The 16998-nt window shown below is 49.0% G+C and overlaps 1 protein-coding gene across 1 annotated transcript; it reads left to right on the forward strand.

The window, feature by feature from the left end:
• The first annotated feature begins 215 nt into the window (after positions 1-215).
• Positions 216-16146, forward strand: TNFRSF18 (TNF receptor superfamily member 18). The gene is made up of 6 exons (XM_038747098.1): positions 216-790; positions 10060-10191; positions 12662-12749; positions 13462-13547; positions 13831-13962; positions 15418-16146. Exons 1-6 carry the CDS (start codon positions 631-633, stop codon positions 15537-15539), a joined length of 720 nt encoding a protein of 239 aa, XP_038603026.1. The 5' UTR covers positions 216-630; the 3' UTR covers positions 15540-16146.
• Positions 16147-16998: the final 852 nt, after the last annotated feature.

Consider the following 16998-nt stretch of genomic DNA (forward strand, 5'->3'; position numbering starts at 1 on the left):
ATCCTATCCGGGTGGTGAAAAGTATTATCTGGGCGAGGAGGGGGCGTAGAGAGCGGGACGGGGATGGGCCTAGGGGGCGGGAAATCCAGGGGGGGAGGGAGATGCTGACAGCCGCTTCTCTCTCTCTCTCTCTCTCTTCTCCCCCCCCCCCCTCCACCCCCCGCCTAAAAAGCTGCTTTCTGCTCGAGGAAACAGCAGATTCTGTCCCCGCCTGCGGCGACTACAGTCCTCCGAGACTGAAGGCGGGGGGCAACGCAAAACCCAGCAGCCCCAAATCTCTCCGGAGTCCCAGCAGCCCCCCAAAGCCCAGCAACAGTCTACGAAGACCCAGGAGCAAGTCCCAGCAGCAGAGGAGGCAGCGGACGGAAGGAGGAACCAGCAGTCCGGGCAGGAGTCCCGGCAGCGTCCCAGCAGTAGTCCCAGCAACAATCCCGGCAGCAGTCCCAGTAGCGTCCCAGCAGTAATCCCGGCAGCGTCCCAGCAGTAGCCCAGGCAGCGTCCCAGCAGTAGTCGCAGCAGCAGTCCTCTCAGCAGTAGCGGAGCCAGCGGACAGAGGGGAGGCCCAGCAGCCCCAGCCAGCCCCGCTGGTGGGCTGAGAGAGGGGAGTGAGTCCTGCTCAGTTCTCCAGACATGCTGAGCGGAGCGTTGGGCAGCTCCTGGCGCTGGTGGGGCATCTTTCTCCTCGGAGGGACAGGGTGGCTGTGTTGCTGCCTCGGGGCCCGGTGTCCCCCCGGCCAGTTCCCAGGTGGCTTCGGACATCCCGTCAAATGCTGCAACGAGTGTCGAACAGGTGAGCGGAGGAGGGCGCGGGGGAGAGAGAAAGAGAGAGAAAAGGAGAGGAGAGAGAGCTGGGGGGAGGGACTGAGTCTGGTGGCTTTGGCCCCACTTGACCCTAGGCAGTCAGGCAGTCAATCGTATTCATTGAGGGCTTACTATGTGCAGAGCACTGTACTAAACGCTTGGGAGAGTACTGTATAACAATGTAATAGAGAAGCAGCGTGGCTCAGTGGAAGGAGCCCGGGCTTTGGAGTCCAGAGGTCATGGGTTCAAATGCCGGCTCTGCCAATTGTCAGCTGTGTGACTTTGGGCAAGTCACTTAACTTCTCTTTGCTTCAGTGACCTCATCTGTAAAATGGGGACTAAGACTGTGAGCCCCACGTGGGGCAACCTTGATTACCTTTTATCCCCCCCCCCCCCAGCGCTTAGAACAGTGCTTGGCACATAGTAAGCGCTTAACAAATACTGACATTATTATTATTGTTGTTATTAGAGGCATCCTCTGCCGACCACGAGCTTACAGTCTAGAAGGGGAGACAGACATTAATATAAATAAATGAATGACAGGTATGTACATAAGTGCCGTGGGGTTGGGAGGGGGGATGAATGAAGGGAGCAAATTAGGTTCAGGGAGACGCAGAAGGGAGTTGAAGAAAAGAAAAAGAGGGCTTAGTCAGGGGAGATTTCTCAGAGATGTGCCTTCAATAAGGCTTTGACACAGGGGAGAGTCATTGTCTGTTGCATATGTGGAGAGCCAAGCTAGCTCTCTTCCTCCCTTCAAAGCCCTGCTGAGAGCTCACCTCCTCCAAGAGGCCTTCCCAGACTGACCCTCTTTCTCCTCTCCTCCTCCCCATCCCCCCGCCCTACCTCCTTCCCGTCCCCACAGCACCTGTATATGTTTGTACAGATTTATTACTCTATTTATTTTACTTGTACATTTCTATTTATTTTGTTAATGATGTGCATTTAGCCTTAATTCTATTCATTCTAACGACTTGACACCTGTTCACATGTTTTGTTTTGTTGCCTGTCTCCCCCTTCTAGACTGTGAGCCCGTTGTTGGGTAGGGACCATCTCTATATGTTGTCAACTTGTACTTCCCAAGCACTTAGTACAGTGCTCTGCACACAGTAAATGCTCAATAAATACGATTGAATGAATGAATGAATGAATGGAGGGAGGGCATTTCAGGACAGAGGCAGAACATCCCAATCCTCCTCCACCTCTCAGCTGTCTTCAACACGGTCAAACACCCCCTTCTCCTGGAAACATTACCCAACTTCGGCTTCACTGACACTGTTCTCTCCTGGCTCTCCTCCTGTCTCTCTGGCTGCTTATTCTCAGTCTCTTTTGTGGGCTCCTCCTCTGCCTCCCACCCCTTAATTGTGGGCATCCCTTAAGGTTCAGTTCTGGGACCTCTTCTATTCTCCATCTCCTCCCACTCTCTTGGAGAACTCATTTACTCAATTGGCTTCAGCTACCACTTCCATAACAGATGATACCCTCTCAGGAATCTCACATTTTCTCTTGCCTTCAAGACACCTCCTCTTGGATGTCCTCCCATCACCTCAAACTTAACATGTTTAAAACAGAACTTATCTTCCCACCCAAATTCTGTCCTCCTGACTTTCCCACCACTGTAGATGGCACCACCATTCTTCCTGTCTCGCAAGCCTGTATCCTGGTGTTATCCTTAACTCCTCTCTCATTCAACCCACATATTCAATCTACCACAAAACTCCGTTGGTGCTTCCTTTACAACATCACTAAAATCCACGCTTACCAGCTCATTCAAACTTACCACATTAATTCAATCACCTATCCTATCCTGCCTTGATTTCTTTAACAGCCTCCTTGCTGACCTCCCAGTCTTTTGTCTTTCCCCACTCCAGTCCATACTTCACTCTGCTGCCCGGATCATTTTTTTCTACAAAAATATTCAGGCCACGTTTCCCCACTCCTCAAGTGATTGCCAATCCACCTCCACATTAAACAGAAACTCCTCACGACTGGCTTTAAGGCATTCAATCACCTTGATTCCTGCCCCCTCACCTCGCTACTCTCCTACGACAACCCAGCCCACACACTTTGCTCTTCTAATGCTAACTTTTTCACTGTATCTTGATCTCATCTATCTCACTGACTACCTCTTGCCCTCATCCTGCTTCTGGTCCAATACACCCTCCATCCTCATATCCAAGAGACTGTCTCCCCTTTCAAAGGCTTATTGAAGACACATCTTCAAGACGCCATTCTTGACTAAGCCCTCTTTTCCTTTTCTTCAACTCTCTTCTGCATCGCCCTGACTCTGGCTTGCTTCCTTTATTCATCCCCCCTCCCAATCCCTCAGCACTTGTGTACATATCTGTAATTTATTTATTTATGGTAATGTCTGTCTCCCCCTCTAGACTGTAAGCTCATGGTCGACAAGGAATGCATCTGTTACATTCATTGTTATACTATACTCTTCCAAGCACTTAGTACAGTGCTCTGCACAAAGCAAGCACTCAGTAAATATGAATGAGCGACTGACATGGGTGAGAGGCCGGTGGTGAGATACACAAGATCAAGGTACAATGAGAAGGTTAGCATTAGGGGAGTGAAGTTAGACTGGATTATAGTAGGGTTATGGGCGGAGCAGCCAGGATCTCAGCAGACAATTAATCAACCAATGCTATTTACTGAGTGCTTCCTTTTTTTGTAATGATATTGGTTAAGCTCCTACTATGTGCTGGACACTGTACTAAGCGCTGGGTTAGTTGCAAGATAATCAGGTTGAACATGGTCCATATCCCACATGGGGCTCATAGTCTTAAACTTCATTTTACAGAGGAGAGAACTGAGGCATAGAAAAGTTAATATAACAGAGTTGGTAGGCACATTCCCTGCCCACAAGGAGCTTACAGTCTAGAGGGGGAGACAGACATTAAAATTAATTATGGATATGTACATATGTGCTGTGCGACTGAGGGTGGGATGAATAAAGGGAACAAATCCAAGAGCAAGGACGACACAGAAGGGAGAGGGAGTAGCAGAAATGAGGGCTTAGTCAGGGAAGACCTCTTAGAGGAGATGGGATTTTAATAAGACTTTGAAGGTGGAGAGATTGCTATCTAGGAGCTGAGGGGCTTTGATAGGCAGTCCATGGGTTACCTTTTTTTTATGGTGTTTGCTGAGCACTTACCACATGCCAGGCACTGTACTAAGCATGTGGTAAATACAAGATATTTGGGTTGGGCACAGTCCCTGTCCCACACAGGGCTTAGGGTTTTAATCCCCATTTTACAAATGAGGTAACTAAGGTACAGAGAAATTGTGATTTACCCAAGGTCATGCAGCAGACAAGTGCTGGAGCAGGATTAGAACCCAGGTCCTCTGACTCCCAGACCTGTGTTCTTTCCAAATCGCTTTTCTCCCCCCAGGTCTTCACTCCCAACCCAGGGGATCAATCAATCAATGAATGGTATTCGTTGAGTGCTAAGCACTGTGCTAGGGGAGAGGGGATCCATGCTGGGTGGGGTGTGTGGTGGGGGGGAGAGTAGAAACCTGGGTTCCTGGAAAGACCTTCCTCCTTCTCTTCCTCCTCTCCCTCCCCTTCCAAAAAAGTCTCTCCTACGGCGTGTCACCCACCTCCATCCCTAGTCAGAGCTGCTTGTGAACCTTTCACAAGTCCCAGAAGTGGAATGAGTGAATTCCAGACATCATCTTCCCTGGACACCTTCTGTCCAGGGTTAAGTGCTGAGGAGAGTTCAGTAGAAATTTGTCTCTTTCTGCTAGCTCACTGTGCCTCTGAGCTGTAAATCAATCAAATAATCAATGATATTTATTGAGTGCTTACTATGTGAAGAGCACTGTACTGTGCACTTTGCTACCATGATAGAGCCTGTAGACACAATCCCAGCCCTCAAAGAGTTTACAGTCTGGAGAGATATTTGAGAATAATAATACTACTACTAATAATAATAATGGCGTTTATTAATTGCTTACTATGTGCAAAGCACTGTTCTGAGAAACATTGTGCCCTAGTGGAAACAGCAAAGGCCTGGGAGTCAGAGGACTTGGTTTCTAATCCCGGCTCTGACACTTGTCAGCTGTATGACCTTGGGTAAGTTGTTTCTCCGTGCCTCAGTTTCCTCATCTGTAAAATGAGGATTAAATCCTATTCCCTCCTATCTAGACCAGGAACCCCATGTGGGACAAACTGTGTCCAAGATGATAACCTTATACCTACCCTAGCCCTTAGAACAGAGTTTGGCACATAGTAAGTGCTTAATGAATACCATTTAAGAAGCAGCGTGGCTCATCATCAATTGTATTTATTGAGCGCTTACTGTGTGCAGAGCACTGTACTAAGCGCTTGGGAAGTACAAGTTGGCAACATATAGAGACAGTCCCTACCCAACAGTGGGCTCACAGTCTAAAAGGGGGAGACAGAACGAAACCAAACATACTAACAAAATAAAATAAATAGAATAGATATGTACAAGGAAAATAAATTAATAAATAAATAGAGTAATAAATATGTACAAACATATATACATATATACAGGTGCTGTGGGGAAGGGAAGGAGGTAAGATGAGGGGGACGAGGGGGAGAGGAAGGAAGGGGCTCTGTTTGGGAAGGCTCAGTGGAAAGAGCCCGGGCTTTGGAGTCAGAGGTCATGGTTTCAAATCCCGGGTCTGCCAATTGTCAGCTGTGTGACTTTGGGCAAGTCACTTAACTTCTCTGTGCCTCAGTTACCTCAACTGTAAAATGGGGATTAATATTGTGAGCCCCGTGGGACAACCTAATCACCTTGTAACCTCCCCAGCACTTAGAACAGTGCTTTGCACATAGTAAGTGCTTAGTAAATGCCATTTATTATTATTGTTATTATTATTATTTTTTTTTAAAGATATTTACCTGTTCACTCCCACGTGCTACCTACCCACCCCTGACCCTCTCCTGGGAGAGACGCTCTCTCCACCCCACTACCAAACCAACATAAAGGGGATTTACTTTTTTAGAAAAGGTAATTTCCAGCAAGCTTTGATCAGGGGGGCGGGAAATAAAAACTAGGACACCCTAGAGACTATTCAAAAACACCCTCTGAGAATCCTGGTGAAAATGTTGCCCAAGAGTAGCCATCAGCAGCCAAAGAGAAGCTCTGCATTGCTGATCGACAAGGTGGGAAAGGTCATCAGGCAGAACAGACTTTTCTTTTAAAACAGGAAGTTCTCTCGAGAGAGGACAACAGGAAAGTCCATAAAGAGGGGCTGGTCAAGAGCAAACAGGAAATTGGGTAGCCAAAAAGAAGAGTGGCAAAGGAGGCCAATGTCAATAATAAAAGATACTTCAAAGTATCAATGCAGGAAGCAACATGGCCTAGTGGAAAGAACCTGGGGCTGTGAGTCAGAGGACCTGGGTTCTAATCCCAGCTCTGCCATTTGTCTGCTGGGTGACCTTGGGCAAATCACCAAACTTTTCTATGCCGCAGTTTCCTCATCTGCATAATGGGGACTCAATACCTGATCTCCCTCCTACTTAGAATTTGAGCCCTATGTGGGACCTGATTATCTGACATCTACCCCAGTGCTTAGTACATACACTGCTTGGCACATAGGCATTTAGCAAACCACAATTATTATTGTTATCAGGAAGCCCATTAGGGAATCAGGGGTTCCCATTGGAGATGGTGAATTAAAAGACACCCTCAGAGATAAAACAGCTATAGTCAAGAGGCTCAGTGAATCCACAATTGATCAATGAGTAGTATCCGTTGAGCACCTATGATGTGCAGAGCACACAGTGCTTGGGAGACTTTAACAACAGAATTAGTAGACGCTGATCCCTGCCCTCAGCGATCTTACAATTGAGCAGAGAGATAGACCTGAAATAAATTACAGCAGGAGGAAGAAGGAAAGAGGGGATAGGTGAGTTACTTCTTAAGGAATAAGGCACTTAAGAGCCAGGCAGTAGGGCTTAGAAGTGTTCAGTGCTTAGAACAGTGCTTGACATACAGTAAGCGCTAACAGATATCATTTAAAAATAAGGTTTGGGGAGGTTGTGAGTACTTGTATCTTGAGTTGGTGCAGAAGTGCTGGAACTGCAGTAGGAGGGATAGAATCTGGGGAGATTCGAAATGGAATCTGGGAAAGGTTTCTGGAGGAAATGTGGTTTCAGAAGGATTTTGAAGATGGGAAAAGGAAAGGAGAGGGAATTCCAGGCTGAAGGGAGGACATGAGAAAGAAGTTGGTGTCTGGAGAGATGAGAATGAGACAAGTGGGTAAGTTAGCTTGAGAGGAATGAAGATTGCGAGCTGGGGTGTAGTGGAAGAAGAGAGCAGTTAAGGAGGATAGAAAGAGCTGATGATGAAAGCCAATGATCAGGAACTTCTGCCTGATGGGGATCTGAATGCCTTTTTGATCTTTTTGGATCTTTTTGAGGAAATGTGTGCAGATTGACATTTTAGAAAAATAACCCAAGCAGCAGAGTGAAATATGGAACTAGAGGAAGTGAGCCAGTGAGGAGGTTAATGCAGAAGTCAACCAGTCAGTCAATGGTATTTATTAAGTGCTTACTGTGTGCAGAGCACTGTACTAGCTACTTGGGTTAATACAATACAACAGAGTTGGTAAACATGTCCCCTGTCTACATGGGCTTACAGTCTAGTGGGAGAGACAGACATTAAAATAAATAATCAGTATGTACATAAGTGCTGTGGGGCTGTAGGTGGGATGACTATCGAAGTGCTTAAAGTGCAAACGTGACCCAGAAGGAAGAGGGAGTAGGGAAAATGAGGGCTTAGTCTGAGAAGGCCTCTTGGAGGAAATCTGATTTTAAAAAGACTTTGAGGGTGGGGAGAGAGATGGTCTATCAGATAAGAAGGGGAAGGGAGGACATGGGCAAAGGGCCAGGAGTGAGATAGAAGAGATCGAGGTACAGAAAATAGGTTAGTACTAGAGGAGCAAAGTGTGTGGGCTGTGCTGTAGTTGGAAATCAGAGAGGTAAGGTGTTGGTGGGAGCTGATTTAGTACTTTAAAGCCAATGGTAAAGAGTTTCTCTTTGTGCCATCCCCCCCGCCCTACCTCCTTCCCCTCCCTACAGCACCTGTATATATGTTTGTACAGATTTATTACTCTATTTATTTTACTTGCATATTTACTATTCTATTTATTTTATTTCGTTAATATATGTTGTTTTGTTGTCTGTCTCCCCCTTCTAGACTCTGAGCCCACTATTGGGTAGGGACCGTCTCTATATGTTGCCAACTTGGACTTCCCAAGTGCTTAGTACAGTGCTCTGCACACAGTAAGCACTCAATAAATACGATTGAATGAATGAATGAATGAATGCGGAGGTGGATGGGCAACTACTGGAGGTTCTTGAGGCATGGGCTGAACAGATTTTAAGAAAGTCATCTGGGCAGCCGAACAAAGTAAGGACTGGAGTGGGGACTGTAAGCTCCTCTAGACTGTAAGCTCATGGGCAGGGAATGTGTATGTTATATTGTTGAGTTGTACTCCCCCAAGCGCTTAGTTCAGTGCTCTGCACGCAGTAAGAACTCAATATATATGATTGATTGATTGATTCAGAGACAGGAGACAGACAAGTCAGCGAAGAGATTGATGGTGTAGTCAAGGTGAGGTATAAGAGCTTGGATCAGGGTAGTAGCAGTTTGGAAGAGGAAAGGGTGGATTTCAGTGATGGTGTGACGGTAGACCAACAGGATTTGGTAACAGACTGAATATGTGGGTTAAATGACAGAGATTAGTTGAGGATAACTCCAATGTTACAGGCTTGTGAATCAGGGAAGATAGTGGTACTGTCTACAGAGATGGGAAAGACAGGGGAGGAAAGGGTTTCGGTGGGAAGGTGAGGAATTTTGTTTTGGATATGTTAAGTTTGAGACGTCTGCTGGGATATGACAAGTGCCTAGACTAGAGTGATCGTTGGTCATGTGGAGAGGAAGGGGAAGATTCTGAAGATGTTGTGGAGTAAAAACTGGCACTATTTGACAACAGACAGAATGTAGGCATTGAAAGAGAGAGGGAGGAGTCAAAGATAATGCCAAGGTTGTGGGTTTCAGAGACGGAGAGGATGGTGGTGCTGTCAACTGTGGTGGGAAAGTTAAGTGGAGGAGAGGATTTTGGATAGAAGATGAGGAGTTCAGTTCTGGACATGTGAAACTCGAGGTGCTGGTGGGACATCTAGAAAGAGGTGTCCCTGAGGCAGAAAGAAATGCAAAATTGCAGAAAAGGTGAAAGATTGCAGCTAGAGAGGCAGATGGGGATTCATTTGCATAAAGGTGGCATTCTTTTGCACTTAGTACAGAGCTCTGAAAACAGTACTCAATAACGATTGAATGATTGTCTGAAAGGACCATTTTGGTCATAACTGAGGATGATGTTAGGGAGGAAATTCCCACACCTGGCGGTTTTGGGGTTTTTTTTGGTTTTGGGTTTTTTGTTGTGGCAAGTAGATCAGAGGGATGTGATCTTATTGGAATCACACAGGATGTTTTAAACAAAATGAATAAACAGGGTGTAAATGTATTACCAAGCCAGACAGAGAGCATTCACCTGAGAATTCTCAAGATATTCAACAGAGACTTTGCAGAACTTGAAGCAAGAGTATGTAACCTATTGTTACAAATCACTACACAACTCAAGGACAGGCAGTCCTACCTATAATATATGTATGGTTGTTCTTTGTATTTGAAGAAGATACCACTGGTGGTGAAGTTCACCTGTGAGTGAGTGAGCTACAACAGAGAATTATACACATGGAAGTCTCACTTCTACACCTAGCAGATTGGTGGAATCAATGAGTTAAGTTTAAGATTAACAAGCATTTGGCAAAACCCAGTCTGCCGGAGGACAGGCAGCATGATCTCTATAAGGGGAGTTGAAAGGGTCAGTAAGCATGTGGAGAGAGGAGAATCAGTAAACATGTCCAAAAGGCCTTAGGACAAGGTTAATAACCAGAACTTTTTTAAAAGCCCGGTATAGTATGGGATGGGAGGCAACGTCATTCCAACAGAGAGCTAGCCATTTAGAAGAGAGGAGATGAGGAGTAGGGATAAGGAGGGAATTTTCCAAGAAAGTGAATTCCCTGTGGTCTCTGAGACCCTTACTTTCTCTGCCCAGGGCCAAGGAGAAGGGAATGGTTTTGAGGCCTCAGCTCCCCCTGCCTCCCTCTACTACCCCAGAAGAGACAGGACCAGCTGAGGTGGGAGAGGAGAGCCCCCCCCCCCCCGGGCCCCGCCCCCAAGCAGTTTAACTTTTTGTCTCCCAATGAAGGTCATCAACTGCCATGCCCAGACACCAAGGATCCTGACTGCAAGTGCCCTCCAGGCTCATACTGCGGCAGTGAAGTCTGTCCAAATTGTGTCCCGTTCTCATGCAAAAAAGGAGAGGAGATTCAGAGAGAAGGTAACTCATGCCCGGGGGCCCAGGGTGGGGCCAGGGGCTGGGGAAGGGGACTGATGAACTCTGCCCTTTTCTGGTACAGAGAGGGATGGGGGAGTGGGGAGAGAGAAAGGGGAGGGCAGCCAACGCTTTGAGGACAACACTGTGAAGGCTGTGGCCAGGGCCTGAGGAAATCCCCTAGGCTGTTTGACAGCAGTGAAAGAGCTGGAGGTAAAACAAGTCCTCTGGCCAGCACTTCCAAGGTGTGTCCTCAGGGCAGGGCCCCTGGCATCAGCCGGTCCACCCCAGATCTATGCAACTGAACAGTCCCTACCCAAACTGTCCTGAGCCAACTGAGAAGGAGGGACAGAGGGAGGAAGAGACACTGTCCCTGCCCTCCAGGAGTTGCTGGTCTGATGCAGAAGACAGGACACTCACATACACTCACATAAACACACACTGAGATAATAATAATAATAATAATGATGGCATTTATTCATTCATTCATTCTATCGTAGTTATCGAGCGCTTACTGTGTGCAGAGCACTGTACTAAGCTCTTGGGAAGTACAGGTTGGCAACATATAAAGACGGTTCCTACCCAACAACAGACTCACAGTCTAGAAGGGGGAGACAGACAACAAAACAAAACATGTGGACAGGTGTCAAGTCATCAGAATTATTAAGCGCTTACTATGTGCAAAACACTGCTCTAAGCACTGGGAAGGTTACAAGGTGATCAGGTTGTCCCATGGGGGGCTCACAGTCTTTAATCCCATTTTACAGATGAGGTGACTGAGGCACAGAGAAGTTAAGTGACTGGCTGAAAGTCACACAGCTGACAATTGGTGGAGCCGGAGTTTGAACCCATGACCTCTGACTCCACAGCCCATGCTCTTTCCACTAAGCCATGCTGCTTCTCGTAGATGGCTACTGAGATAGGACAGAGGGAAAAGGAGACATAGTTCCTTGGAGGGGCAGTTTTGATGGAAGACCCAGGACACACACACACACACACACACACACACACACACACACACACACTCTCTCTCTCTCTCTCTCTCTCTCTCCCTCACTCTCTCTCTCTCTCACACACACACACACACTCTCTCTCTCTCTCTCTCTCTCTCTCTCTCTCTCTCTCTCTCTCTCTCTGTCCTGGGCACTGAGGGAGAGACAGAAGGAGAAGGAAACATGGTCACTAGGGGAGAGTTAGGGTTTGAGAGAGGAGAGTCAGGGGTGTTTGATGGTCCATGCTGGGTCTCTGGGGGAGAGTTAGTGGTGGTGATGGGAGAGTCAGAAGTGTTGGATAGCTCATGGTGGGAGGGATATTTGTCAAGGAGCTGAAAGTGGATGGAATCCCCATTACAAGTGAACACAAGAAAATCAATTTCAAGAACTTGTGGGAAGGAAGAAGACACCAAGATAAAAAAAGGGAATTTCCAGAAAGTGAATTGTAACCTGCCCTTGAAAGGTCCATATAAGTAAACCATAAGGACCCTCAAAGGAAGGGCTCAGTGGAAAGAAAGTCCAAGGCCAAAGAGTCTGAGAAAGCTGGCTGTTTTCCAGGCAGGCTGGTCCACAGGCTCAGGACCAAGAGGTGCCCACTTTGCAGAGAAAGAACCATGTCAGCCAGATGCCAAGATGGCCGAATCCAGAATGCCCCAGCCCACAGGGTCAAACAGGATAGCTACGGAGGGGCAACTCTGTCCAGACTGCCCAAGGCATCTGCCAAGAAAGAGCACAATTATGGAGGGGCAAAATTCGAGCAGTTAAAACTGGTGAGGTGGAGATATAACCAGCAGGAGGAATAAAGGCAACAAAAATCTGCAATCTTATTGGGCAAAGGTCAGATGATGTCACACTCTTGGCCGCCCCCACCTTCGGAAAGAAAAAGCTGATATCTGATGATAGAATAAAGGCCAGGTCTTCCCCAGCTATTTTGTAAAGACAGAAGTGAAAAACCTCTAACAGGAACAGATGACGGTGGAAGGCTGGAAACCAGATGACAACTAGGGAGGAAGTGCATTGAAGGGATTTAGGAACTGGGTGACTTCAGCCAGCTGCCGTGGGCAGGACTCCTGGGTCTCAGGTTTGCTAGGCAGTGGGAGGGGGAGGTCGGAGAGGCATTACAGAGCTGCTGATTATTTCTGAGAGGATGAGTCTGCCTGAGGGTTGGAAAAGGGGAAGGCTGGTCCCAGCCAATAGCATTTCCTGAGCACTTACTGTACAAAGCCTTGGGAGGGTACAATAGAGCTAAAAAGGGCAATGGTCCCTTGCCTTCAAGGAGCTTACACTCTAGAGACAGAGAGTACAGAGGGACCTGGGTGTCACAGGTTGGTCAGTTTACCTCGACACTGGACAGATGCAAGACAAATGCTTGCACCATCAGTTTATACATGCTTTGTCTTTGCAAAGCATGGAGTGGGTGGGAGGGCAGTCATTGTGCTATAAAGAGGAACAGCATCCACTAACCAATGCCCCTCCTCCCCCAGGAAAATTTGACTTCAGTTTTTCATGCTCCCCATGTCCCAGAGGGACCTATTCCAATGGTGACCCCGGCCGCTGCACCCCCTGGATTGAGTACGTAAGGGCCACTGCGGGGCTGAAGGTCAAAGCTGAGTCCAAACCCAGGTGGTGTGTGGCTCATGGGGAGCAATACAGGTTTCTCCCCTACCTTGTGAAGTGGGGCGCCGGACTCCTAGGGCAGCTGCAGTGACCCAGGCCCTCAGTGGACCTGGCTGCTGTTGAGCCCCATCAGGATGCGGAACTGTCCATCCTCTGCCCCATCCTTAGGCCTCCCCCACTTCCTATTTAAACCCCCACCTTGTAGCTGATTGACCCCCCAGTTGTTCTAGGAGCTCCCTCCCAGCTGCGCTCATGGCCCCCCATTTCCAGAGGGGGAAGTGGGAGGTGTCCAGCCTTTGTCCTGTCTCTCCCCTCAGCCCCACCCTGAGCCAGAAGCTCAGCAATAACTGGCTGGATCAGTCCCCTTGCTCATTCTCCCCTGGGGCTGGGAACTCTGGCATCCAGCCCTCTGTCTCCCCAGAGCCAGTGTTGAGAGATCTGAGGGAGGGGCTTCCACAGTGTTCTAGAGACCCCAGGACAAAGGGTTAGGTGGGGAGTACTTCTCCTCCTGGGCCCATTCCCCTCCCCTGCCCTGCCTCCACCTGTAGCAATGGCCCAAGAGTGAAGGGCTGGTTTCAGGGTTGGTTTCAGGGCTGGGCTGGGGGCTAGGTTGGGGGCTGGGCCAGGGATTGTTTTGGGGGGCTGACATAGGGCTGGTGGGTTTCAGCTGCCAGACCTTGGGCTTCCTCACCGTGCAGCCAGGAAACAGTACACACAACACCCTATGTGCACCGCCAGTCATCCAGCAGCGGGGTACGTATGGGGACCGTTCATCCATCCGGCACTCAACCACCTACAGCTAAGTGGTGGGGGGCCAGCACTGGGGTCGGGCGGAGTTCAAGAGTGTTGGGGGCTGAGTGGGACAGGTCGAGTCGGGAGGGCTGAGGATGGGGATGGAACAGGTTGGACCGGTAGGACTGGGATTTGGGCGCAAAAAGTGATGAAGTTGGAAACAAGGTCCCAACCCTCCTCCTCCTCCTCCCCATCCTCCTCTTCCTCCTTCTCCTCCTCCTCCTTGTTCCCCTTCTCCCTGCAGACACCTTCACCTTATCCAGCATCTTCTTGCCCGTGCTGACTGCGGTGGCCATCTTCATCCTCATCCTCATCACCATCTTCCTCCACCTATATATCTGGCAGTTCAAGAACAAGAAAGTCCACAAGATGGAAGGTGAGGCCTCTCAGACCCTCTAAAGTGGTCACCCTCCTCACCTGGGGTCTGCAGGGACTCACAGAGCCCCTCCCAAGGATCTCCCAGGTATTCCCCACCAAGTTTGGACCTGCAGAAAGGTGACCCCACCACTGCTTCTGTCTTCCGAGTGGGGAAGCTTACTGCGGGCAGGGACCATGTCTTCCAACTCTGTTGTATTGTACTCTCCAAATGCTTAATACAGGGCTCTGCACACAGTAAGCTCTCAGTAAATGCCATTGATTGACTGGGGAGTTGAATCATTCAACAGTGAATTAATGAGTGGGAAAAGTAAACTGATACCCCTGAAAGCTAGAGGATGTTGAGGGGTTGGCAGGACCAGGGAGGTGGGGTTAGTCAGGGAAGGCCTCCTGGAGAGACAGCCTGTCACAGAGGCTATGAAGGTGAAGAGTGAGTTTAGAGTCCAGACTCCTTCTCCCCATCAATCAATCAATAAATGGTATTTATTGAGCGCTTACCCTGTGCAGAGCACTGTATTAAAAGCTTGGGGGAGTAGAGTATTATTATTATTATTATTATTTTCATTATCATTATTATTATGTTTGTTAAGCACTTACTAAGTGTCCAGCACTGTTCCAAACTCTGGGGTAGACATAAGATAATCAGACTGGACACAGTCTTTGTTCCACGTGGGGCTCACAGTCTAAATGGGAGGAAGAACAGACATTTAATCCCTGTTTTACAGTTGAGGAAATGGAGGCACAGAGAAGTGAAGTGACTTATCGAAGGTCACTTAGCAAGCAATTGACAGAGCCGGGAGTAGAACCCAGATCTTCTGACTTCCAGGCCAGTGCTCTTTCCACTAGGCCAAGCACAATGCAGTACAGTCCAATACAGTATAGATAAGAGGCATGGTATAGTGGATAGAGCATGGGCCTGGAAGACAAAAGGTCATAGGTTCTAATCCTGGTTCTGCCACTTATCTGCCGTGTGACCTCGCGCAAGTCGCTTCACTTCTCTGTGCCTCAGGTACCTCACCTGTAAAATGGGGATTGAGACTGTGAACCCCAGGTGGAAGAGGGACTGCGTCCAACCCAATTAGCTTATATCCACCCCAGAGCTTAATAGAGTACCTGGCACATAGTAGGTACTTAACAAATACCATAATGCTTATTACAGTAGAGTAGATAGACACGATCCCTCACTCAAGGAGTTTACAGCCTAAGTTTGGTTTAAGGGCCCCTTTGCTGTGGGGAGTCTGGTGGATGGCAATCTACCAGCAAAGCTGTTGGCCCCCATGACCTTTGCCCAGTCTCAACTCTGGAGAAGACATCCAACCTGGGTCCGGGGCCCCCAGGCCGAGACTCCTACACTTTGGACGGCTTGGCAGTGGCCAGGGAGGTGGTCCAGATCCCTGCCCTGCCTCCCCACCCGGCCCCATCTCTGACTCTCTCCTCTTTCTTCTCCCCATTTCAGACCATGAGCCTTCCCTGGCTCCTCGCTCACCTGATGATGCCTACAGCTGCCAGTTCCCAGAGGAGGAACGTGGAGACAAGACGGCTGAGGAGAAGGCCCGGCTTGGCTCACTGTGGGTCTGAGCCAAGCGATACCCACCCCTAGGACGAGGGAGAAAAACTGAGCCTGGGGGTGGGCAGATGGTTGGGGAGCATGGGGAGACCACTCTCCTGCTGGTGATATCTCCCTTTTCTCCCCTGGGGCACCAGGACTTTGAGCCAACCGGGCGAGGGCACTGGGGTGGAGGGACTCTGCTCAGAGGGTGGGGAAGGGCAATTGTTCAGCAGACTGAGGGGCCAGTTGGAAGGATGGATGGCAGTGGCTCAAGACTGGTCCACCCACCCCAGGGGTTTGGGTGAGGCCGCAGATGCCCCCTGTATCCCTGGCAGTGGGGAGGGGCTGGGAATGGCAGGGCTTACCTCCGACCCCGGGTCCCTAAAGGAGAAACCACAGGAAGGCCTCTGCATCCAGCTGGAGCCCCATGGACTGTCCCTCACCCAAATATGCTGCAGGAAGACCCCCTACCCCGGGACACTTGGAAAGAGTCGATGTCACTCATACCTCACTGGGCCACGCTGGCCTGCTTCTGCACAGTGCAGGGGTGACTATCCCCATGACCCCTCCCTCCTACACCCCCCCTACCCCAGGCTGTGCCACTTAGTAAATGCATTTAGGCAGCCGGGGAGTATGCACGGCAGGAGGGGAGGCAGGTATGTGTGTAGGGGGATTGCAGGGGGAGGGGGGGAGTGTATATATTATATTGATGGTATTTATTAAGCGCTTACTATGTGCCAAGCAGGCACATGTATGTGTCTTTATAACACAATGAATTGTTTTTCTGCTGCCCACATAGAATCTACCATCCTTGGCAGCCCCAAACTGAGTCTTCCCTCATGGCTGGGCTAGCTGATTCCTGATTCCTCCTAGAGCCCAGGAGGTAATGGAGAGGAGCCTGGGGGGCTGGAGGAGGTAGCACCACCACCTCATCCAAAATTGGGAATGTGGACCAGTCTGCCTGCCCAACAGAGTCCTGTCAGAACATGGAGCCAAGGTTCATGCTTGGGGTTGTGGGGCAGCAGCCCTATGGGGAGGGGGGCATGGAGCAAAGAAGGATCCCCAGGCCCAAGAGTCTACTCATCCAGCTGCCTGCTCAGTCAATAATAGTAATAATAATTATGATATTTGCTAAGAATTTACTATTTACTATTTGCTAGGCACTGTTCTAAATGCTGGGGAAGATACAAGATAATCGGGTTGGACACAGTCCCTGTCCCTCATGGGGCTCACAGTCTTAATCTCCATTTTACAGATGAAGGAACTGAGGCCCTGAGAAGTGAAGTGACTTGCCCAAGTTCACACAGCAGACAAGTGGCGGAGCCGGGATTAGAACCCATGACCTTCTGACTCCCGGGCGTGTGCTCTATCCACTAGGCCATACTGCTTTTTAGTCGATCACTCACTAATACCTACTGAGCACCTGCTGTGAGCAGAGCACTGTACCGGAGCATACCATGCACAGAGTACTATACTAGAGCATATTTC

This window comes from Tachyglossus aculeatus, chromosome 5, assembly GCF_015852505.1.
Source record: "Tachyglossus aculeatus isolate mTacAcu1 chromosome 5, mTacAcu1.pri, whole genome shotgun sequence".
NCBI lineage: Eukaryota > Metazoa > Chordata > Mammalia > Monotremata > Tachyglossidae > Tachyglossus > Tachyglossus aculeatus.